Source organism: Callithrix jacchus, chromosome 3, assembly GCF_049354715.1.
Source record: "Callithrix jacchus isolate 240 chromosome 3, calJac240_pri, whole genome shotgun sequence".
Taxonomy (NCBI): domain Eukaryota; kingdom Metazoa; phylum Chordata; class Mammalia; order Primates; family Cebidae; genus Callithrix; species Callithrix jacchus.
In genome coordinates this window covers 48663116-48688491 of record NC_133504.1, presented here as the reverse complement: position 1 = coordinate 48688491, position 25376 = coordinate 48663116, and the positions used below count along the sequence as shown (strand labels likewise).

Sequence of the window (25376 nt, the reverse complement as noted above, 5' to 3'; positions counted from 1 at the left end):
CTAGACATCCCATCATTCCTCCACAAAAGCTTTTGAATTTGGCTTAAAATTTCTAATCTGACTCAACTTTATTTATCTAAAACCAAGAGTATATATAGATGGAAAAGTGTTTTTAATGCCATGAGATTTAAGTTTTTGCCTTAAAAAATATATTTATATGCATGCATTATATGTTTAATTAACATATGCAAATGTTTCCAACATGTCTTTCATTTCTTATTTTATTTTTCTATTTTTGTACTGTAGTATATTTTATGCCTTCATATATAAATAAAGATGAAACGGTTTGAATTTTTACTTGTGAATTAGTGTAATTTTAGAGTTAAGAATGGCTTGATTTGAAGACTGCTAGAGTAAGAAAACTGAATTGAAAGAAATCAGTAAGAATTTTTAAAAAATTTCTTAGCCAGGCATGGTGGAATGTGCCTGTAGTCCCAGATACTCAGAAGGCTGAGGCAGGAGGATGGCTTGAGCCCAGGAGCTATGACTGCACCACTGCAGTCCAGCCTGAGTGACACAGGAAGACTCCATCTCCAAAATAAAATAAACTAAAAATAAAAATTTTAAATTGTTCATAAAGCCTGCCTCCCAGCTTCTCTAGCAGTTGCTGACCATCAGTTGTGAAGAGTTTCTGGGGGAATCAGTAATGTTTCTAGGTGGTTCCAGAGCTGAAGGGAGATGAAGGAAAGCTGCTAGAAAGAGGTTACCCTAATCTTGGCCTGACTCCCGCGCATTTCCTAGTATCTTTCACATGAGCTAGAAATCTTTACAGTAAAACTGGATTCATTTTTTGGGTAAGAATTTGAGGGGCTGATTTTCATATTCTGAGTTGAAGGAGCAACTTTGTCTAGTGTAGATGCTGAAACTGGAACTCAGGTAGTCTGCAGTTAGGAAGGTGAGTGGGCTTTCTGCAAGACTGCATGTGGCAGAGCTGCTCTTTCCAGAGGGCACCCATGCAAGCATCAGTAGACAGCATAGGGCCATTTGATGGGATCAATGTACAAAGGGAGCATCTGGGATGAACCCACCAGCGTAGTGAGGGACAGAGTCACATAAAGCCATCCTGAGATACCTCCACCTTTTCCCAGTAGACAGAAGTCAAGGAGTTGTGGATACTACTTTGAAGCAAAGAAAAAACTCTAGGGATTTGGGCCATTGTCAACACTAAAGGCACTTTTCGAGTCTCTCTGCCAAATTTCCAGTGCTTATCAGATCTATAATAAATGTCTTCATTTTAAAGATTAGTTCCTAGAAAGAGCAAGGCCAGTGGCTACCTTCTTACTACCACAATCACATAATTGCATAGGATGCCTGGCATGTCAGAGGCATGTGATGGGTTTTTGCTGAATAAATGAATGGATTCATCAGAGATGCACATTTTAAACACTATGATCCCCCTATACAAACTAACCTTAATATGAAAAATAATTATGTGATAACAGAATATATGCTTATTTTTCATGCCCACTTAAAATATTTCACATTAGTATGCTCTAAAAGCAAATACTGTACAAAACACTGAAGGAATAAGAACAATTACATTTTGGAGTTTCTTATTTTTATGATCTAAATAAAAAACTGCCTTTATATTGTTGTTTTCTTTTCAAAATAATTAAGTACTACATTCTAATGAACCCATTTTTATTAGCTTTACTAATTCAGCTTTTAAGAACCTCTCTGTGAAACTGTAAAACTGAGACCCTTTTTAAAACTGAGACCAAGACTGCCATCAGCTCGTCTTGGATTTACGTCGGAACTGCTCAGGACTGACACATTTCAAGTCTGTAAATACGGACACCAATGCCATTTACCCTAATTTAAGAAGAGTGGGGACTGACCCTCCCACTGAGGGTTGCATCCTACCGCATCTCAGTCAGTACAGGGGCTCCCTGGGTTGCCGCTGTTGCCTTGGCAGCACCTGTCACGTTGGCAGGACTTTGAGAGCAAGTCTGAATGGACCCACGTGGAATCTGCTATGGAAAACCATTTATATAGTGTGGTTCATTTTTTAATGTGTGAAAATAAAGAAAATTAAAGGGAAAAAAATTATTTTTTAAGTAGCAAATAAAGAGGTTAGCAAACACTTGACTCTTACTCCATCTTTATTCCAATTTATACAAATAACTTTTCCTCTCCTTGATTAATCATGGTAATGAGTCTGTATTTTATAATTTGACAAATCAATAGTTTTAAAATATGTTAGAATTGGGTTAGCCTTTAAAGGTATATTATCTGTCCAGAGAATGATCATCTGAAGAGATACTAATGATATGAAATATCATACATTTACTACTAAGACCGAAGGACTGCTAGCTGGAGGAAAGTTAGCTGTATGGATACTAATGATATGAAATATCATACATTTACTACTAAGACCGAAGGACTGCTAGCTGGAGGAAAGTTAGCTGTATGGATACTAATGATATGAAATATCATACATTTACTACTAAGACCGAAGGACTGCTAGCTGGAGGAAAGTTAGCTGTATGGATACTAATGATATGAAATATCATACATTTACTACTAAGACCGAAGGACTGCTAGCTGGAGGAAAGTTAGCTGTATGGATACTAACGATATGAAGTATCATACATTTACTACTAAGACTGGAAGACTGTTAGCTGGCGGAAAGTTAACTGTATGGTTTTCAACATTCTAGAGTTGAGAGGACTTTATTGTAATATAAACAGCTTCCCCAACTTCACAATCACATAATTCAGTGTGAAAATGGGAAAAATAGAATGACTGTTCAAAAAGCCTATAATAACCAGATCATTAGTCACTAGATTTTAAAATAAAAAACCACTATGTTTTAATCCTCAGTGGACACACCAATTCACAGAATGTAAGTGAATGCAATGATTACAACTCTGAGAAAAGTCTGAGGCAGATGACACCAGTGAATTTTCAGGACGAAGGCAGGTACTTTATCTAGGATGGCTGATCGTCCCTTTCTGAGATGACTGAGTGTATTAACCTTGGTTGTAAGTGGTCTGCCTTCCCTTCCCTAATATCTCCATATCCCTCATCTCATCCTTGACCCCAGAACTTATTCTCAATCGTAGGACCTGGGGTCAGTGCTGGCATTTAGGGAACAATTCAGTTATAGAGATAATGTTCTACAAGATAATTTACACATTAATTAGTATTTTTTTTAAGCTTCCAAGATTTGCTTAATTTATGCTTTTCTGTCTTGTTTTGGTTTATGGGTTTTCCAAGTAGCCATAGTAAAAGGTTTTCGACTTCAAAATAAAGCCTTTAGGGCTAGGCTCAGTGGCTCACGCCTATAATCGGACTTTGAGAGGCAGAGGCGGGTGGATCCCTTGAGGCCAGGAGTTAGACACAAGCCTGGCAAACATGGTAAAATCCTTGTCTCTACTACATATTAGCCAGGTGTGGCAGTGCACTCTTGTAATCCCAGCTACTCAGTAGGCTGAAGCATGAGAATCACTTGAACCACAGAGGTGGAGGTTTCAGTGAGCCGAGAATGTGCCACTTTACTCCAGCCTGGGCAACAGGGTGAGACTCTGTCTCAAAAAAAAAAAAGCCTTCAGTAGTTCTGTTCCAAGAAGCGTGACAAGCTAATATTTTGCTTAGATAATCTGCTTATTAAAAACTAAGTTTTTTCACTTTTAAATGTATGGATAACATAAAATATGTAAATAAAAATTGGATATTGAAAATTTTGCCATGGTTTCAAGGATGTTCCACAATTAACAGATGACTGTAACTGCTATGGGTTTGGACTAGAGATGTGCTTATTACACTCTGATTGTTACAGTCACGGCTCCTTTCTGAAAAATGGGGTCACAATGTTTCTCAAAAGGTTACCCCACTTTCTGCCACAGGGCCCTGTGATCTGACCACACCAGACTGGGTGAGAAAAGGGCAAGGGGTCGAAGGCAGACATTGTCTATATTCTCTCAACCCAGTTGGAAGCCCTGTTCTGGGTGGTGACTGATCAATTAATTTGGACCCTCTCTTGGGAATTTTGAATGCAGGACACTAGGGTGTCAATGACACTGAGAGATAGACAGAGAGAATATACTAAGTAGAAACCTGTACTGAAAAACCACGAGGATGCAAAAGCAACATGTTAGAACAAAGAGAGTTAGGTGGAGTGAAAACAGCAGAAAGAAACAGGTAAAAAACAAAGAGAAAGTCCTAGACACTCAAAGCCTCTTATATCCTGAGCAATACTCCAGCACTATACAAAGACTATGCAATTATTAATATCATAATAAAACTCCATTATCTGTGGGGACCTAAAATAACATAACTATAATGTGAGGTGTCATGAACAAAAAACACAAAATGATTTTAACAGAGTTAGAAAACAGCTGTATATTATAAACAGTACCAGTGAGTATGTGAAACCGGGACCCTGCTGGGGTCCTGGCCCAAAGAGAACTGTGTATTGAGGATGCTACTTGGAAAGAGAAAGGACAGCTCAGATTCTAGGTCTCTTGTGACCACCAAAAACAAATGACAAGATTTCCTATGCCCAAAAGGTTTGAAATGCTAAGCTCTTTAAGGCAGGTCCTTTAGGGCAGGCTAGAACGACAACATACCAGGACAAGCTGCAGATAAAAAAGGTAAAGGAAAATTGAAAGCAACAGAGGGCATCTGTATACCCAAGCAAACATTTTCCAACATCCCTGAATTTTACATTTAAGACAACATAAATAAAGCAGCTTTCTTAGGTAAACTCGCAAGACAAGAATGAGTGCATAAAAATGCATGTATTTCTGGGGAGGGACAAACGCTTGCATTCAATGCCTGCACTCCTTCTGTTCTAAGATGTCATCATCCACAAAATAAGACACCAATTTAATAAGAGTTTTGAAGGAAACTAACAAAAATTAGATATATATATTAATTTCAAATTATAATCACAATAGTTAAAATTTACAGAAGAAAGTCTTAAAAAGAGATATAGCAAATCTTTTAAATTCTATCTGCTTTAGAGCCAATCCTGAATTTCCTCCATGAAATTCTGCAGTTTAAAAATACCACTAAATTCAACAGTTATATTACTATGACAATTAATATGGCTTAGCTTATATTGAAGATGCAAAAGCCATACTTTCGCTGACTTACAAACATTTATTATTTCTTTCCTAACTTTACTGTTTAAAAGTCCCATTGAAATTCTTATTGTGGATAAGCAAGGAGAATGGAAAGAGAAAAAATCTGAGGAATAGTGTCTCTTTTATAAAACTCAACACACTTGGGCTTTCTAAACTTCTACAACTACCGCATATCCTGCCTTGGGAGACCCTTTAAAGACATAAAAATTGTTTTTCTTATTGGATTTCAGATATTAAACCTATTCTCTTGCTGGCGTTGATCCTGTAATTTCTCTCACCAGACCTACACTGCGAGGGAGTTTTGCAGGTGACCATGCCAACTAGTTGCAGCAAGTTGCTGGCAGGTAAAGCCAATTTTCTTCACGTGTAAAGAGCTCTCTTTGGGTTTGGTGTGTCAGTCACGATTCTTTAATTCCTTGGTCTCTGGGTCTTTTGTTTTCTGTTCACTTCTACATTTCAGTTTTTAAAAGTACTGCACGGCAGGTAACTTACTCCTGGCTGTTTTATTTTTCTTTCTTCCTCCTTCCCATTCAGGAACAACTGCTTTGGCCATCTACATGTCTTTACCTTTTCTGCCTAGTAACACTGTTAGTGTTAATGCTTCTCCTTTCAGTTCATTATGAGCTTTATTTTCTTTAAATTTTATTATAAAATATGCTCATATTATCAACAAACTAGAAAGGAGATAAGAAAAATAATGCAATCATAATGTTACTTCACTAGCAAACCATCTTTGATGTCCTAACATTCCCTTCTAGTCTTTTGACTCATGCCAACTTTTTAGTGTGGTCGTAATCACAGAGTAAGTAACCTAAATAATTTTGCATACTAATTTTTATTATTAATTTCTTATTATTAACTTCTTTTTTCAGAGGCTCTTCTATGTTGTTATAAATTTTCATGGTCATAATTTTACTGGTCCATTAATATTGCATTATGTGGATGCATTCTAATATAAATATTTTCCCACTGTGGTTCCATTGTTATCAGTAACGTACAAGAGCACCTCTTTTACTGAATATTACCAGCATTGGCATTATGTTTCCCTTCTCTTTTCCCCTAACTGCCTTCTCTCCAGCCCTCAAAAGCACCTGTGACGTCTGCTGCTGCTCCTGCTTCCTGTGTCTTAGATCCTTCTCACTTTTCTTGTGACGTGTACTTCTCTAAGAGGGAAAGGGGGACCTGATATGGCCACTTCTACAGGATCCTGCTAAACTGAGTAACGTGATTTCTGAGATCCAGGAAAGCTATAGATGCTTGTTGGACATACACTGGAACCAGCATTAGGACCCAGTTTCAGAAATACACTGTGGCTCATAGAGTCTACCTTTTTAAAGTTACAAGAAGCAAGATTTTAATATTTTAGTGTCTTCACTAAAGGAATGTAAAAGAGGACTTAGCCTCCTATTGAAATGTGAAGTGAGAGGGGTAGTTTAGAAAGGAGGGAAGATGACCAATTAGGATCCTTATATTATATTTTTCAAGTCTCTAATGATACCATCTTGGACTCCAAATTCCTCATCTGTAAAATGGGAGGACTGGAATAGGCAAACCTCTACGATCCCTCTATATTCTATGACCAGGGGCAGTCAAGCTAGCAACCCTACAAAGGACTCATTCTTGGTCTAAGGACTGGCTAACTTCAGTGCTATGCCTTATATATTTTAGGAAAAGCTCTAAAAGGCATGTACAGACCACCCCTTTAGAACACTGGCAAAAGTGAAGTGAATTAATTCCTTTGAAAAAAGCTATACAAAGCAGCAAATTCTTGTGTACAGAGAGCCACAGGGCTTTTTTAGATCCACTAATATGAGCTATAGCAAGAGTGGCAGGCTCACCTTAGGGGCAAAGAACTGTTATTTTTCTTTCAATTTCTTTGTTGACATTCTCACATCTTCTGCTGTATTTTCCTTTGCATGCTGCCTACAGCCCAGTAGGATTTTTAGGAAAAAGAAAAGTACTTGTGGCAGGAGGGAAGTAGGGGGTCTAGAGAAATGGGAAGAGGCACATTCTATAGCTTTAATTTCTGAGAGATGCAAATCTATGCACTCTTCATTCTTCCCATACTTTAAAGGAGAGGCCAGGTTGGGAACATGATTAGGACTGCATGCTAAACAACTGATCAGATAGGAAAAAATTATTCTACAGTATTTTGGATTTCATTCCAGGAGTCACGATCATTTGCAAAATGAAAAGGTCTTCCAAGTATTACACTATGGTGCCATCTGCCTTACTCTCAAAAGAGATAGTAAAGAAGAAGGTGGTTAAAAGAAACTGAACTACCTTGCTTTGCTAGGAAAACAGAGGTGAGATAAAAAAATGCATAAAGAGGTTTTAACTCATGTTTTTAATTTTAGAAATTGCTTCACATTAGAGGTTAAACTTCACATTATCCTTTTAAAACGTAAGATTGCTTGTGTTTCTTTTTCCCAAATTGAAACTAAAAGCAAGACTTCAAAATAAATCATAAAAGAAAAAATACAATGTACACAACTGGACAACTAATAAAAGTTGATTATTTAATTCATGAACCAGAAGTGGTTGAATTATAACTTAAACCTAAAGTAAATATTACTTTCATAAATACCAGTTTTCACTCTGCCCATTTTTGACTCACCTACTTCTTTTAAATGACCTCAAGATTCAGAGTGAGCTTTTTCCAGCAAGATTTTTTTTACCAAAACCCACAAAACCTATCCTGTATATGCAGAAACCAGTAACAAATTATGTGAATTTTATACCACATACTGCGCCAAACCTCAGTCATAGATAATTGTGAATGCCAGCCAAAAGCTTGTACCAAGGCTGTCTTTAAAATATAGCTGAGCCACTATGCCTACATGGGACCTGCTGTGTGAGGTCAGGCATAGGCTTTGCTGCCAGAAACACAGATCTGAGTTCTGGCTCTGCCATTCCTTGGCTTGGTGGCCCTGGGCCAGCTTTTTAACCTCTATGCCTCCATTAACTGGCTTGTAAAATGGACACATGAAGAATATGTATCTCATAGTGTTGTTGTGAGGTGTAAGTGGGATGGTGCATCTAAAGGGCTCAACAGAGTGCTTACAGCAGGGCAAGCCCTCAAAAATGCCAACTGTTCATTCATTTATTCAATCAGTATCCAGTGAGCACCAAACTTTATGCCCAGTACTGTTCTAGTCACTGACGATAATGCAACAACAACAAAAACAATTCATCCTCTGATGGAATATGTATTTAATAGAAAACAATACCCAATACTTGCTTACTATTACTGCCAAACCAGTAGTGCTTAATATCCCCAAGGGGACATTTGGCAAAGTGTCACAATTGGAGGAGAGTGAATTGCCACAGGTATCTAGTAGGTAGACCAGGGATGCTGATAAACACCCTACTATGCACAGAACAGTCCTCTACAACAAGAACTATCAGGCCCAAAATATCACCTGTGCAGACATTAAGAAATCCTGTTCTAAGTTACTAGCTCAGTTAATCTTTAGAACATCCTATGAGGTAAGAATGATAAGGATAGGCATTTTCTTTATATAATAACCAATAGTAACCATATATTACAGTGTGAATAAGACTGTACATATCATATGCATATTTATAACATTTATACATTTTATGTAATATATGCTATTACTTATAAAGTACTCTAAACATTATATAAAGATACATTAAAACATACCTTCCTAACATGTGCTTTTTTTAAAAAAAAGAATCAGCTGACGGATTTTACAAAATAGATTGAGTTCACTTTACAACCAATGGCTATACCCTTGTGCCATCTAGATTTTAAGTTATTAATAATCTCTCCTGATTCCCACTCACATACTACAGAGGGTAATCTTTTGGGCCACATCTGCAATGATTCCAGTATCAGACAAGGGGACAGTGTGGTGTACTGGAGACACCAGAAAAGGAGCTCAGAAGTTCAAGATCTAGTTTAATTGTCTCTCTGCCTGGGCAAGTCACTTAACTTCTCTGGGCACCAGAGACCCACCATTACCAAAACATAGGGCCATAATGCCTTTGCTGGGGATTCAGAGGTAACCAGGATAAAATGAGATAATGTGTGAAAGCACTATGGAAGCCACAATCACCCATCCCACATTCACCACCTCAACCACCGCCAACTAACACACACTCAGTGATCGCTTTCTTTTCACCATAGACTTATTCATCAAATGTCATCACAGTCTGAGAGGTAGGTATGCTGATCAACGCAATGTGAGGAAAAAGAAACTGGAGCACAAAGAAAGAACAACTTGCCTGAGGTTACAAGGTCAGTGAGTGGCAGAACAAGGGCTCCCACCCACATAATCTGGTTCCAGGGCATGCCCTCTTAGCCAGTGTGGCCCTCTCTCTGAGCTGGTGTTGGTGCTTGGAGCATGTCCTCGCATTAGCAGTGAGGCCAAGTTCACTCTTTTCTTGATTTCTAGGAGTCGCTCTGCTCTATAGGGCAGTCCTGTTTACTCCCTGGTCCTGATTGGCCAGCCAATTTTATTCATCAAAGCAAAGAAGAATGAAGTCTCATTTAATTAATTTTTTTGAACTACTTTTTTTTAAAAAATAGGCAATATGTGTATACAACACATGCTTCCAACACAATACAAAATTCAAAAGCACAGAAAGATCTACGGTGACAGTTTTCCTTCCTATCACATCTTCCAGCTACCCAGGTCCTATCTGTGGAGACAACAACCACTACTAGCATCTTATATATCATTCCAGAAATGTTCTATAGAATATACTTTTTTGGGGCTGGACATGGTGGCTCACGCCTATAATCCCAGCACTTTGGGAGGCCAAAGCCAAGGTGGGTGGATCACGAGGTCAAGAGATCGAGACCATCCTGGTCAACATGGTGAAACCCCGTCTCTACTAAAAATGCAAAAATTAGGTGGGTATGGTGGCGTTCGCCTGTAGTCCCAACTACTCGGGAGGCTGAGGCAGAAGAATTGCTTGAAACCAGGAGGCGGAGATTGCAGTGAGCCAAGATCACGCCATTGCACTCTAGCCTGGGCAATGAGCGAAACTCTGTCTCAAAGAAAAAAAAGAAGAATATACTTTTTCTAAAACAGCATATTTTGTATAAATTGTATATCTATTTTACAACCTGATGTTTTTCACTACTACTTAGGAGATCAGTCCATATTAGTACATATAGAGCTCCCTTTATTTTTATTAATGTCTGAAGAGTATTCTGTAATTTATTTAATCCATCCTCCACAGATGAATATTTAATAAATTTCTGATATTTAACAATGCTACAATGAGTATTTTATGTAGAGATAATTTCTTACATTGCAAGAATATACTTAGGACAAATTCCTAAAAGTGGAATTGTTGAGTCCAAGGGTATGTGCTTTTTAACATTTTACTGAAATAGACAAATTGCTCTCCATAGGGGTTGTACCAATTTATTCTCCCACCTGAAATGCAGGAGATCATCAATGAGTTTATTTCCATACTCTCTTGAAAAAGTGTCATAAAAATGTTTTATCCTTGTCAAAAAAATTACATCTCATTACATTTTTAATTTGCATTTCTATTATAATGATTAGATTTAGAATTTTTTCATGTGTTTCAAGAACCAATTGTATTTCTTTTATCTGCGACTGTTCTGTTCATATCCTTTACTTGTGTTTTTTTTAATGAGTTGGGTTTTATGTTCTTATGAAATTACAGGAGCTCTTTATGAGAAAAATTAACCCTTTGTCTATAAGTTGTATTTCCTCCAGTTTCTTATTGTTTAAGGCCTCTGCAGTAATATTTGATTTGTAAGTAATGTTCATTTTCTCAAGTTTTTGCTTTTATAGCTTCTGAGTTTATTTCATATAGTCATCTCTCAGTATCCTCAGGGGATTGGTTCAAGGAAAACGCATCTCCTGCCCTGAGATAGCAAAATCTGTGAATTATCAAGTCTCTTATATAAAATGGCACAGGTATTACACATATTTTTTCCCTAAGTTACTGGGGTAGAGTTGGTATCTGGTTAAATAAGTTTTTAAGTGCTGATTTCTGAGATTTTGGTATACCCATCATCTGAGCAGTATACACTGAGCTGTATTAGTAGTCTTTTATCTCTCATCCCCTTCCCAACTCTTCCCCCCAAGTCCCCAAAGTCCATTGTATCATTATTATGCCTTTGTGTCCTCGTAGCTTAGCTCCCACATATCAGTTACAACATACGATGTTTGGTTTTCCATTCCTGACTTACATCACTTAGAATCATTGTCTCCTATCTCATCCAGGTCACTGTGAATGTTAATTCATTCCTTTTTATTGCTGCATAGTATTCCATCACACACACACACACACACACACACACACACACACACCCCGCCCCAGTTTCTTTATCCACTCTTTGATTGATGGGCATTTCGGTTGGTTCCACAGTTTTGCAATTGTGAATTGTGCTGCTTTAAACATGCGTGTGCAAGTATCTTTTTTGAATAATGACTTCTTTCCCTCTGGGTAGATATCCAGTAGTGGGATTACTAAATCAAATGGTAATTCTACTTTTAGTTCTTTAAGGAATCACCAAACAGTTTTCCATAGTGGCTGTACTAGTTTATATTCCCACCAGCAGTGTAGAAGTGTTCCCTGATCACCACATCCACGCCAACATCTATTGTTTTTTTATTTTTTTATTATGACCATTCTTGCATGAATGAGGTGGCATCTCACTGTGGTTTTGATTGGCATTTCCCTGATCATTAGTGAGGTTGAGCATTTTTCATACGTTTGTTGGTCATTTCTATATCTTCTTTTGAGAATTGTTTACTCATGTTCTCAGCCCACTTTTTGATGGGATTTTTTTTTTTTTTCATACTGACTTGTTTGAGTTCGTTGTAGATCCTGGATATTAGCCCTTTGTCAGATGTATAGATTGTGAAGATTTCTTTGCACTCTGTGGGTTTTCTGTTTATTCTGCTGACTGTTCCTTTTGCCATGCAAAATCTCTTTAGTTTAGTACTCAACAATTTATCTTTGTTTTTATTGCATTTGCTTTTGGGTTCTTGGTCATGAAATCCTTGCCTAAGCCAATGTCTAGAAAGGTTTTTCCAATGTTAGCTTCTAGAATTTTTAGTTTCAGGTCTTAGGTTTAAGTCCTTAATCCATCTTGAGTTGATTTTTATATAAGTTGAGAGATGAGGAGCCAGTGTCATTCTCCTATATGTGGCTAGCCAATATCCCAATACCATTTGTTGAAAAGGGTGTCCTTTCCTCAGTTTATGTTTTTGTTTGCTTTGTCAAAGATCTGTTGGCTGTAAATATTTGGGTTTATTTCTGGGTTCTCTGTTCTGTTCTGTTGGTCTATGTGCCTATTTTTACACCAGAACTATGCTGTTTTGGTAACGATGGCCTTATAGCATAGTTTGAAATCAGGTAGTTTGATACCTCCAGACTTTTTCTTTTTGCTTAGTCTTGCTTTGGCTCTCTTTTGGTTCCATCTAAATTTTAGAATTGTTTTTTCTAATTCTGAGAAGAATGGTGGTGATATTCAGATGGGGACTGCATTGAATTTGTAGACTGCTTTTGGCAGTATGGTCATTTTTACAATATTGATTTTACCCATCCATGAGCATGGGGTGTGTTTCCATTTGTTTGTGTTGCTTATGATTTCTTTCAAAATACTCTCAGCTGTGTTTTGTAGTTTTCCTTGTAGAGGTCTTTTGACTCATTTCTTAGCTATATTCCCATATATTTTATTTTATTTTTTTGCAGCTATCGTAAAAGGGGCTGAGCTCTTGATTTGATCCTCTGCTTGGTTGCTGTTGGTGTATAGAAGAGCTACCGATTCGTGTACATTATTCTTGCATGCAGAATTCTTTTATCAGTTCTAGGAGCTTTCTAGAGGAGTCCTTAGGGTTTTCAATGTAAACAATCGTATCATCAGCAAACAGTGACAGTCTGACTCCTCTTTACTAATTTGGATACCATTTATTTATTTCTCTTGTCTGATTGCTCTGGCTAGAACTTCCGGTACTATGTTGAAGAGGAGTGGTGAGAGTGGACATCCTTGTCTTGTTCTGGTTCTCAGAGGAAATGCTTAAAACTTATCCCAGTCAGTATTATGTTGGCTTTGGGTTTGTCATAGACAGCTTTTATTACATTAAAGCTTATCCCTTGTATGTCAATATTGCTGAGAATTTTTTTTTTTTTTCTTTTAAGATGAAGTCTTGCTGCATTGCCCAGGCTGGAGTGCAGTGGTGTAATCTTGGCTCGTTGCAAACTCCACCTCCTGGGTTCAAGCAATTCTTCTGCCTCAGCTCCCCAAGAACCTGGGATTACAGGCACACACCACCACACATGGCTAATTTTTGTATTTTTAGTACGTATGGGTTTTGCCATGTTGGCCAGGCTGCTCTTGAACTTCTGACCTCAGGTGATCCTTCATCTTGGTCTCCCAATGTGTTGGCTTTACAGGTGTGAGCCAGCATGCCTGGCTGAGAGTTATAATCACAAAGGGATGCTGGATTTTGTCTAATGCATTTTCTGCATCTAAAATGATCAAGTGACTTCTGTTTTTTATTCTGTTTATGTGGGGTATCACATTTATTGACTTGCATATGTTAAACCATCCTTGCATCCCTGGTATGAAACCCACTTGATAATGGCAGATTATCTTTTTGATATATTGTTGGATTTGGCTAGCTAGTATTTTCTTAAGAATTTTAGCATCTATGTTCCTCAAGGACATCAGTCTGTAGTTTTCTTTTTTTGGTTATGTTCTTTCCTGGTTCTGGTATCAATCAAGGTGATGCTGGCTTCATAGAACGAATTAGGGAGAGTTCCTTCTTTCTCTGTCTTGTGGAATAGTGCCAAAAGGATTGGTACCAATTCTTTGAATGTCTCGTAGAATTCTGCTGTAAATCCATTTGGTCCTAGACTTTTTTGGTTGGTAATTTTTTAATTACCATTTCAATCTCGCTGCTTCTTATTGGTCTCCTCAGGGTATCTAATTCTTCCTGATTTCAGCTCAGGGTATCTAATTCTTCCTGATTTCAGCTAGGAGGATTGTATTTTTCCAGGACTTTATCCATCTCTTCTAGGTTTTCTAGTTGATGTGTGTAAAGGTGTTCATAGCAGCCTTGAATGATCTTTTGTATTTCAAGGCTACTATGGTGTCAGTTGTAATGTCTCCTGTTTTCTTTCTTAGTGAGGTTATTTGGATTTTCTCTCTTTTCTTAGTTAATGTTGCTAATGATCTATCAATTTTATTTACCTTTTCAAAGAACCAGCTTAGCTTTTTGTTTTCATTTATCTTTTGTATTGTTGTTTGTTTCAATTTCATTTAGTTCTGCTCTGATCTTGGTCATTTCCTTTCTTCTGCTGGGTTTGGGTTTGGTTTGTTCTTGTTTCTCTAGTTCTTTGAGGTGTGATCTTAGATTGTGCTCTTTCAGACTTCTTGATATAGGCGTTTAAGACTAGGAACTTTCCTCTTAGGAAAGTTTTTGATATAGGCGTTTAGGGCTAGGAACTTTCCTTTGCTGTATCTCAGAGGTTTTGATAGGTTGTGTCATTATTGTCATTAAGTTTAAAGAATTTTTAAATTTCAATCTTGATTTTGTTTTTGACCCAATGCTCATTCAGGAGGAGGTTATTTAATTCCCATGTATTTGTATGGGTTCCTTTTGGAATTGGTTTCCAGTTTTATTACACTGTGGTCTGATAGAGTGCTTAATATAATTTCAATTTTCTTAAATTTATTGAGGCTCATATTATGGCCTATCATATGCTCTGTTTTGGAGAAAGTTCCATGTATTGTTGAATAGAATGTATATTCTGTGGATGTTGGATGAAACATTCTGTATGTATCTGTTAAGTCCATTTGTTCCAGGGTATAGTTTAAATCCATAGTTTGTTTGTTGACTTTCTGTCTTGATGACCTGTCTAGTGCTGCCAGTGGAGCATTGAAGTCCCCACTATTATGGTGTTGCTGTCTGTCTGTCTGATTTCTTAGGCCTATTAGTAATTGCTTTATAAATTTGGGAACTCCAGTGTTAGATGCATATATGTTTAGGATTGTGACATTTTCCTGTTGAACAAGGTCTTTTACCATTATGTTCCTGTTTGTCTGTTTTAACTACTGTTGCTTTAAAGTTTGTTTTATCTGATATAAGAATAGCAACCCCTGTTCACTTTTGGTGTCCATTTGTGTGAAATGCTTTTTTTCACCCCTTTACTTCATATGAGGCCTCATGTGTTAGGTGAGTCTCCTGAAGGCAGCAGATGGTTAGTTGGTGACTTCTTATCCATTCTGCAGTTCTGTATCTTTTAAGTGGAGCATTTAGGCCACTTACATTCAGCATCAGTATTGAAATGTGAGGTGCTATTGCTTTCATCGTGCTCTTTGTTGCCTGTGTACTTTGATTTTTTGTTTTGCTTTTTAACTTTTATTTTTGTTTTATAGCTTCTGTTCAATTTATGCTTTAGAGGTTCTGTTTGATGCATTTCCAGGATTTGTTTCAAGATTTAGAGCTCCTTTTAGCAGTTCTTGTATTGGTGGATTGGTAATGGCAAAGTCTCTCAGCATTTGTTTGTCTGAAAATGGCTGTATCTTTCCATCATATATGATGCTTAGTTTTACTGGATACAGAATTTTTGTCTAATAATTGTTTGAGGAGGCTGAGGATAGGTCCCCAATCCCTTCAAGCTTGTAGGGTTTCTGCTGAGAAATCTGCTGTTAATCTGATAGGTTTTCCTTTATAGGTTACCTGATCCTTCTGTCTCACAGCTCTTAAGGTTCTTTCCTTTGCCTTAACTTTGGATAACCTGATGACAATATGCCTAGGTGAAAATCTTTTTGAGATGAATTTCCCAGGTGTTCTTTGTGCTTCCTGTATTTGGATGTCTAAGTCTCTAGCAAGGCTGGGCAAGTTTTCCTCAATTATTCCCACAAATATGTTTTTCAGGCCTTAAGAATTCTCTTCTTCCTCAGGGACACCAATTATTCTTAGGTTTGGTTGCTTAACATAATCCCAGACTTCTTGGAGGCTTTGTTCATATTTTGTTATTCTTTTTTCTTTGTCTTTGTTGTATTGGGTTAATTCAAAGACCATGTCTTCAAACTCTGAATTGTTTTCTTCTACTTGTTTAATTCCATTGCTGAGATTTTCCAGAGCATTTCACATTTCTAAAAGTGTGTCCAAAGTTTCCAGACTTTCTGTTTTTCCTTTCAGCTATCTATTTCTATGAATATCTCTCTTCATTTCTTATGTAATTTTTTGGATTTCCATGCATTGGACTTTGGCTTTCTCTGTTCCCTCCCTGATTAGCTTAATAACTAATCTCCTGAATTCTTTTTCAGGTAAATCAGGGATTTCTTCTCGGTTTGGATCCCTTGCTGGTAAACTAGTGAGATTTTGCGGGAGGTGTTGAAGAGCCTTGTTTTGTCATATTACCAGGGTCAGTTTTCTGGTTCCTTCTCATTTGGGTAGGCTCTGTCAGACGGAAGGTCTAGGGCTGAAGGCTGTTGTTCAGATTCTTTTGTCCCACGGGGTGTTCCCTGCATGGAGTACTCACCCCCTCTTCCTATGGATGTGGCTTTCTGTGAGCCAAACCGCAGTGACTGTTGTCTCTCTTCTGGGTGTAGCTATCCAGCAAGTCTACCTGGTTCTGGGCTGGTACTGGGGGTTGTCTGCATAGAGTCCTGTGATGTGAACTGTCTATGGGTCTCTCAGGTTTGGCTACCAGCACCTATTCTGGTGGAGGTGTTGAAGGGTGGACTGGACTCCACAAGGGTCCTTAGCTTTGGTGGTTTAATGCTCTATTTTTGTGCTGGTTGGCCTCCTGCCAGGAGGTGATGCTTTCCAGAAAGCATCGGCTATAGTAGTGTGGAGAGGGACCATTGGTGGGTGGGGCCCTAGAACTCCCAAGATTATATGTCCTTTGTCTCCTGCTACCAGGGTGGATAGGAAGGACCATCAGGTGGGGGCGTGGCTAGGCATCTGTGAGCTCAGACTCTCCTTGGGTGTGTCTTGTTGAGGCTGCTGTGGGGTATGGAGGTGAGATTCCCAGGTCACTGGAGTTGTGTACCTAGGAGGATTATGGCTGCCTCTGCTGAGTCATGTAGGTTGTTAGGGAAGTGGGGGAAAGCCGGCAGTCACAGGCCTCACTCCGCTCCCACGCAAACTGAAGGGCCAGTCTCACTCCCACCAAGCCCCCCACATTAGCCTGGAGTCTGTTTCCAGGAGGAGAGCAAGAGGGGCTTGAAAACTTGCCCAAGGCTATCTGCCTCCCAGCTGGGAGAGAAAAGGGCTTTAGTTCTTTCCCTGCCTGTGAAGTCTGCATACTTGATTTGCACCCTTCCTTGAGTTCTAACCAGGAGGCTTCTGGCCCTGTTCAAATTGTTACAATATTCAGTTAGAGAATTCCTTCTCCCCATAGTTTTTCCTCCCACTCCTCTGGCCACCCTCCAGATGGATCCCTGTGGTATCAGGCAGGAATGTGCTGCTTGGGGACCCAGTGAGCCCCCAGGGCCTTTCTGCTGCTTCCTCTACCCCTGTATTTCACTGGGCTCTCTAACTTGACTCTGCTCCAGATAAAGTCAGAAACTTCTCCCGAAAATAGACCTTCAGCTTCTCCAGTGGGGGTGTGTGTTCGGGAGAAGAGGGTCTCCCTTTCCCACTTCTGCAGTTGGGGCACTCACAGTATTTGAAGTGTCTCTCAGGTCCTGCGGGAACAGTCTGCTTCCTTCGGAGAGTCTGTGGGTCCTCTCGGAATTGCTCATTTGTTCTTGCAGTGGGTCTGGAGCTAAAATTCACAATGCGAGCCTCCACATGCTGCTTTGCCTGGAGCTGCAATCTAATCCTGCCTCCTGTCTGCCATGATCCCCTGAATCCAGTATTGCACATAATCTATGTGCAATATATATATGTTAAATCATCTCCAGATGAAGTATAATACCTAATACAATGTGAATGCTATGTTATACACGTTACATTGTATTTTAAACTTTGTATTTTCTCTTATTTTTTTGAGATGAAATCTCGCTCTATTTCCAAGGCTGGAGTACAGTGGCACAATCTCAGCTCACTGCAACCTCTGCTTTCTGGATTCAAGCAATTCTCCTGCCTCAGCCTCCCAAGTAGCTGGGACTACAGGCATGTGCCACCATGCCCAGCTGATATTTTGTATTTTTAGTAGAGACATGGTTTCATTGTGTTAGCCAGGATGGTCTTGATCTCCTGACCTTGTGATTTACCCACCTTGGCTCCCCAAAGTGCTGGGAGTGTAGGTGTGAGCCACCACATCCAGCCTATTTTTATTTTTTAAACCAAATATTTTCAATTTATGGTTGGTTGAATCTGCAATATGAAAACCATGGATAGTGGGATTTAGAATGGTCTTCTCTACTTGGAGAGTATTAACAAAAATTCATGTTTTCCTTTACTCCTTCTGTGGCTATTTTTCTAAGTTTACATCTTTGAAGCATCAGCATTTATTTATTCTGGTATAGAGTTAAGTTGGTATATAACTTTCTTGTTTTCCAGATGGTTATCCAATTGTCACAGTATTTTCTATTGAATAATCTTCTTTGCCCCCACTGATCTGAAATGCCAGTTTTATTATGTGCAAAACTCTCCTATTATTTGGATCTGTTTCTTGACCTTCTGTTAATCTGTCTGACAATCAATAAGCAAACACCATAGACTGTCTGAATTATTGTAGCTGTAATATGTTTTCCTATCTAGTAGAACTAGTTCCTCTCATTTGTCTTTTCTAGAATATTCCTGGCTATTCTTTAGAAACTTAGAATAATCAGTTGGTATTTTTCTTAGGATTATACTATAATTACAAATTAACTTAAGGAAAATTTATATCTTGACGATGCTGAGTCTTCCCATACATGGATGTTGTATGCTTCTGCATTTAGTTCTACTTTTTTACCCTCTTCCCGTCTTTTGGTGAGCCTCTGGAACACTTCAAAGCTTTTTTCATATATATATTTCTTTAATACATTTACCTCTAAAGTTAGGTATGTACTCCTATATGGGTAATGTTATCACATATAGGTCTAATTTCTAAACAGATGTGGCAATACAAACTATTATCTACGGTTTTATATAAAAGTCATTCCTTTTTGTTTTGAGTTTTGTTAAGTGCCCGGTCCTTGAAACATAGGAAACTCAGGCTTGAAAAATTCACAAGGACTACAGCCATAAAACATAACTCTTTTTGACTCCAGCTAATAAATATTTCTCTCCTAAAATGTTTTAGCATGAAAACAGAACTCATCAAATTTTTAGAAACCTTTGCTCCATTTTGGCTTTGTTTTCAACTTTGAGAGTACTACACAGATCTTAGTGGTATTGCATTACCTATTAACAATTTTTTATTTAAACTAAAGATACAAAACTTACCTCCTAAATTCATTCCAGCTTGAAGACATTTCTGAAGTCTGCAAGCAGGACAATTCTTTCGCCGAATCTTATCAATGATGCAATCATTTCTTCCAGCACATAAATAGTTGTGTTGCCCTGATTAAAATAATAAAAAATAACTGTTAAAATAGCGTATACTACTACAAAATATTAATATGCATGCTCAGAATATAAAACTACTTATTTCCTGCCTTGAAACCTCTTTCTCAAAAAAGTAAAAAACATGACTTGTGGATAATATAGAGAAGGAAACTGTTAGCTAAATGCAGCTGAGACTTTAGATTACATATGATAACATTACACTTATTTCCAAACAGGTTCTCACATGAGCAGAGCCCTATTTCTCCATTGTTTGAATTTTTTGATAGCTGCATGGGATCAGGCAATAATGCACATTTCCTGCAGACATCACAACAGCACCAATCTAAACAAAAGCCCTACTGCAGCTGTTTAAGCTGCTATGCCTGCCCACCATTTATACGTGTGACTTCACTGGGATTTCACAGTAATTTCACTTTCAAATTACACAATTGGAAATGCTAAACTATTTCATCCTGTAAAACAAACTGGAACTAAAAAAATTCAGATGTGGGCACAGCACAGGCTTAGAGAGTGGCATCTACTGGCAAAATATGAAATTGTAGCCTCACTTTATTAGTATTTATTTAAAAATTATTTACTAAACACCCACTGGGTACCACAGGCACTACTAGGGGCACTAGGGATACAGTGATGAAAAGGCAGACAAAAGCCTCTGCTCTTAACTTTCATTCAATTTGGGGGAGACAGACAATAGACAAGGTGATTAGATAAAATGTACAAGAAGTTAATAAGCACTAGGGAGAAAAATGAAGGGAACAGAGAAGTGGTTTTTAAATGAAGGTCTATAGATCCATCAAGACTATACATCCTGTAATCTAACTGTGTGGACATGCGGGGAGAACATATACCAGAAAGAAGGAAAAGCAAATGTGGTAGGGATAAAGGTGAGGGCTGATTACTTAGCATGTTCTAGGAACAGCAGGGACACCAGGGTGAATGAGCAGAAGAAAATGAGTAGAGAGTAAGAAAAGACGGTGATAAAGAGCTAATGTGAGCCAGATCACATAGGTCCTTAGAGGTCATGTTCAAGACTTTGGCCTTTACTCTGAGATGAAGCCACTAGACTAGAGGGCTTTGAGCAGAGGAGTCAACTGATGTGATTTACATTTCACAGCATTGCTCTGGCTGCTGTGTTGAAACAGAGTGCAGTGGCTAAGGACAGAATTAAAGAGACCAGGGGTAAGGAAATTATTATAACCTAGGGGAGAGAGGAAAGAGGGCTGGGTTATTGTGGTAGCAGTGGCAGTGGTAGAGCTGCTAGGATTTGCTGACAGACCAGAGGCAATGGGGAGTTAAAGAGGCCTTAAGATTCTTGGGCTAAACAAGTAGAAAAAGGGAGCTGTCATTAATTAAAAAGGGGAAGACAGAAGGAGCCAATGGTTTATTGGGAATGACCCCAGCTCAGTCTTGGACATGGCAGGTCAGAGAAGCCTGACAGGCATCCAAGCGGAGGGGTCAGGTCCGTGGTTAGGAAGAGGGCTGGGCTAGAGATGCCATCAGCTTATGGATGTTATTTTAAGCTGCAGACTGGAGAGAGAAGCCTGAGAAGTCATGGGTTACTGAAAATATGTAGACAAAGGAGAGAGAGAAGCCCACTGATTACTGCAAAGTAGTGAACAGGCTCCAAAGCAGTCTCTTCTGTGTACCATCATGTTCCCTTAAGAATTGCTAAGTAAATTACAGTAAATACTCAATAAACATGACGTGTATCACTTAATATAATTAAAATAATTTAAAGTATATTCTCTAACATTATAGTAAATCTTAGTAACAATAATAACAACAACATAATAGTAACAGAATAGGGAAACCTATCAAAGTGAAGAAATGAAACCCCACCATTATAATAATCTAATGCCTTTTCTAAAAATTGGAAGGCTCTTAATAAACATGGGTAGGTGTATATAATTATGCAAAGGCAATCAATATCCATGGTAAAAATGGTAACTGATAAATATAACATTTCATGATGCTGTACAGCAGCTTAGAGAGGTTTCCACTTTTAAAATAAAATTTTAATGCCACGTTAGCGTTCTATCTTAGTTAACCCACGCAACAAACCCTATGGTGTAGGTAAGATCATTACTGCTACTATTCACGAGAGGAAACTAATTCTAGAATTGATAAAGTGACTTCCTAAAAAGATAGCGTTGGAAGCAGAATTTAGAAAGTCTGATAATATTGCTGTGTCTCAAGGCCAGCAGAGGGTTTTCTAAATACTAATTTGCAATATAATTGACTGTTGGTCTAATAAGACAATGAAGGTGCTCTTTGGAAATGCGAAGCAACAGAATGTTGAGTGAAGCACACTCTGCTAGCTAGCATTTCTACTGACAACTGACATTATGCGCCTTTTGCATATTATTCAATTGAATACAAAACCACAGATTTCATCTATAATGCACACTGAACTGAATAAACTTTAAAGTCCAAAGAAATAACTAAATGTAACTTAAATTCAACACGAATTTATGGCGAATCTCCAATGTGTTGCAAAGTCATGAATCCTTTGCATAAGGGTTGGTCTGCTATAGCCTAAGATTCACTTCTGTGAATTTTCAATAAATGTAACTAAGACTTTTTAGATTGTAGGCATACAGAATGGAAAATATGGCCACTGTCTTATAAACACATTGGAAGATTTTCTCCTTTGGGTGTTCAAAAACAGAGACTTTCAAATGCTAGGACTGTTCTATAAGGATTTAAATAAATAAATACCCTTCAAAAATTTGTTACTGTAACAATGCAGGATGATTTTTTCCCCAGGACAATATTTTATCTTCCACAACTAGGATGGGAGAGTTGTAAGAGACTGTGCAGACATGTCATTATCATTTCCAGAAAATTTTGTCATTTATATTTTTAGTTGTATAAACATTAAAAATTTAAATTACACCTACACAAATACGTAATGTGTGTCTCATTGCTTAATTCATATGAAACCAACACAACACACAACCAAAATCTGTCCAGTAGGACTCAGGGAACTTTAATTATCCATCCATCTGTGTACTTGAGTTCAGTATACCTCCTGCTTGAGGTTGGGGCCGCTTTTTGGACACAAGGCAGCCATTCTAAAAGACAGAAAGCTTCTGAGGTTAGGGTAAATTTGAAGGAAGTACCCAGATACTTAGGTCAGTTAGTACATGTGTAACACAAATTCAAAGACTTATAGGAAAACCAGATGAACTAAAATAAAAGGGAAAATAAAAGCAAAAATGCTTTATGGACTTAAAAAATAATAACAAAGTTGAGTTCAAAAATATATCTGTTTTTCTATTGTTTTAAACTATGGTATTCCTTTTACCTGTAGAATAATTCAGTTAAGTGTTTAAAAGTGAATCTTATTATTTTAGGTTACTGTATTCAATAAAAATTGTCTTTTACAATTTTCAATTACTTTGAAATCAAGAAGCAACTTTTGTTATACTTGGGCTGGTCCCAACTGAGAAAATACAGATTGTGTGACATGCAGGTCTCTAAGCATCAATAGTGTAAGAACAGAAAAGTAGAAAAACGAAGGGCAAGGAGGAGAAAGCACAAAGCAAAGGGGACCAGCTTTGCAACCAGGGTCCATCGGGGTCCCAATCCTACCTCAGTCGATAAGGAGCTATCAGAGCCTCGGCCAGGTGGGTCAGTGTTTCTGAGCATTGGTATCTTGATCTATAAAATTCAAATAGTAATGCCTGCTTTCTATATTGCTAAATGGATTCAAATGAATAATATATACATAAAGCAAGAAGCAAAAAGACTGGACTGAAGAAAGAACTCAATAAAATAAATAAATAAATAAATAAATGTGATAGTAATGACCTATTTTGTTACCTCACTTAAAAAAATGTAGGATGATAAAATTCAAAGAACAAAAATCAACTCTTAATGAAAGGTAAGTGAGTGAAGATTAACCTGCGGGAACAGACTGTTGCCCTTGATTAGGAAGGCCTCTAGATGAAAAGAGTCCACTTGAGACAAGAAAAACGCCATTCAGCTCTGAACCCATCTTCACGTCTTTAGCTTTCTTCTAAAAGCTGGCAAGGATGTGAGTGTGTTGAACTATATTCTTAGGGTAAACACAGGACAAAAAGCTAGGACTGAGTTTGCAAGTCAGCTAAGAATTCTAGGATAGGGCCCAAGACTAAGCATGGGATAAGATTCTGGAAAGTTCTAACTTTGTTGTATTATTTCTCTTGGTATCTCTTATTTTTATGTATTAATGTCAAGACTCTTAAAAGTAAGAAGGCACATACACTCAGGGGCAGAAGCAAAGGTGAGCCTGGGAGACTGAATTCCACTTTGCCAGGAGCCTTGAGGGAAACTGCACCCCAGCAGACAAGAGAAGGCAGAGGTAGCTGGTATTTACCGAAAAGTTGGTTGAGGAGCAAGACCCTTGGCAAACAAGAAAAAGAGGGAACATGTGTCCCCAGACAATGAGTCAATTCCATTCCACAGAGAATTTTTAAGGCAGCATATAAAAAGGTAAAATATGGTCAATTTCTTCCAAGGCCTTATATTTTAGGGGTTAGGATGAGGTTGGGGAAATTGAAATGATTAAGATAAATCTACCTATGTAACAAACCTGCATATGTACCTCTGAACTTCAAGTGAAAGTTAAAAAAAAATCATGTGGTCTTGATATGTTCTGACTTTAAAAAAGAAAGGGATCATTTTGGAGTTGGGGAATGAGTCGGCCTTTATAGAGAAGGAAAGTATCTGGGGTAAGCCTTAAGGAATGTTCTGGATTTGAAACATAAAAAGGACAGATGTACAGGTGTTCCACACTAAGAATTAGCCCAGGGACGGCCGAGACACAGTTAAGTGTGCAGTAAGCAACTGGTCTGGCTGGAAGAAGCCCAGGCAGGGTGGGTGCAGGGAAGGAACAGACAATATACACACAATCTGGTAGCCTGGCCACTTCCAGAGGCTGCCAATGCCCTGTTGACTTCAGAGCCCCGTCCTCTCTTCTGGGTTTCAGCCTCATGCATCCACCTGTCCACTGAATGTCCCCACCCGAATGTCTGACACTTCAATCCCTCCCTGTTCACCAATCAAATGTCACATCCCCTCTCCCCACACAACCCCCTTCCCACCTGCTATATGCCCAATTTTAAAGCTACAAGCATTTGTATGAACCAAAAGTTGCAAGTCAGTTTACACCACTTCTCCCCACAATCCTCTACATTCAACTTCTGGCAAAGTACTGACAATTCTCCCTTCTAAGTGTCTTTTTGAGTTCTATCTACGTCCATCAGTGGGTTCCTCATCACAGGATCTCTTAGTTAAACTGCATTATTGAGTTTGAATCCTTGTTACTATCTGTGTGACTTTAGAGAAGTTACTTAACCTTTTCATATATCAGTTTCCTGACTTGTTAAGCAAGAATTACAAAAGTGCCTATCTCATGAGTTATCATGAAAATAACACACCACATAAAGCACTTAAAAAACAGTAAGGATAAAATGAATAGTAGCTGCTATCACTGTATTTCTGTGATGATCATTATTACTATTATCATGTATTACTGTGTATTATCAGTAAAATTTCAATGGACTTGTAACTAGTCTATCTGCCTCTACTAATTCACCACTTCTAAATCAAACTATTCTAATTTCAATTTAAAAGTTATAAATAAAAAAAAAACTCTTACAAAGACATCAATAGGTTAAAAAAAGAAAGAGAGCCATTTTGGTTGAAATGAAGCTGAGAGGTATCCCTGGTGTTTCCCTCCATCTGTTCCCGTCAGTGGCATGAGAGGCACAACATGGGAAACTCAGGCCTCTAGGGCAGGCATTGAGGACCCTGGTCCTCCCCA

The 25376-nt window shown here is 38.2% G+C and overlaps 1 protein-coding gene across 9 annotated transcripts in view; it reads right to left on the bottom strand.

The window, feature by feature from the left end:
• The window catches only part of NR3C2 (nuclear receptor subfamily 3 group C member 2), a 356613-nt gene that overhangs the window by 90041 nt on the left and 241196 nt on the right, over window positions 1-25376 (bottom strand). For all 9 annotated transcript variants that reach the window (XM_008992565.5, XM_035292341.3, XM_078366026.1 and 6 more), the window contains 1 exon segment: window positions 19445-19561. In XM_008992565.5, the coding sequence (XP_008990813.1) occupies window positions 19445-19561 (117 nt within the window).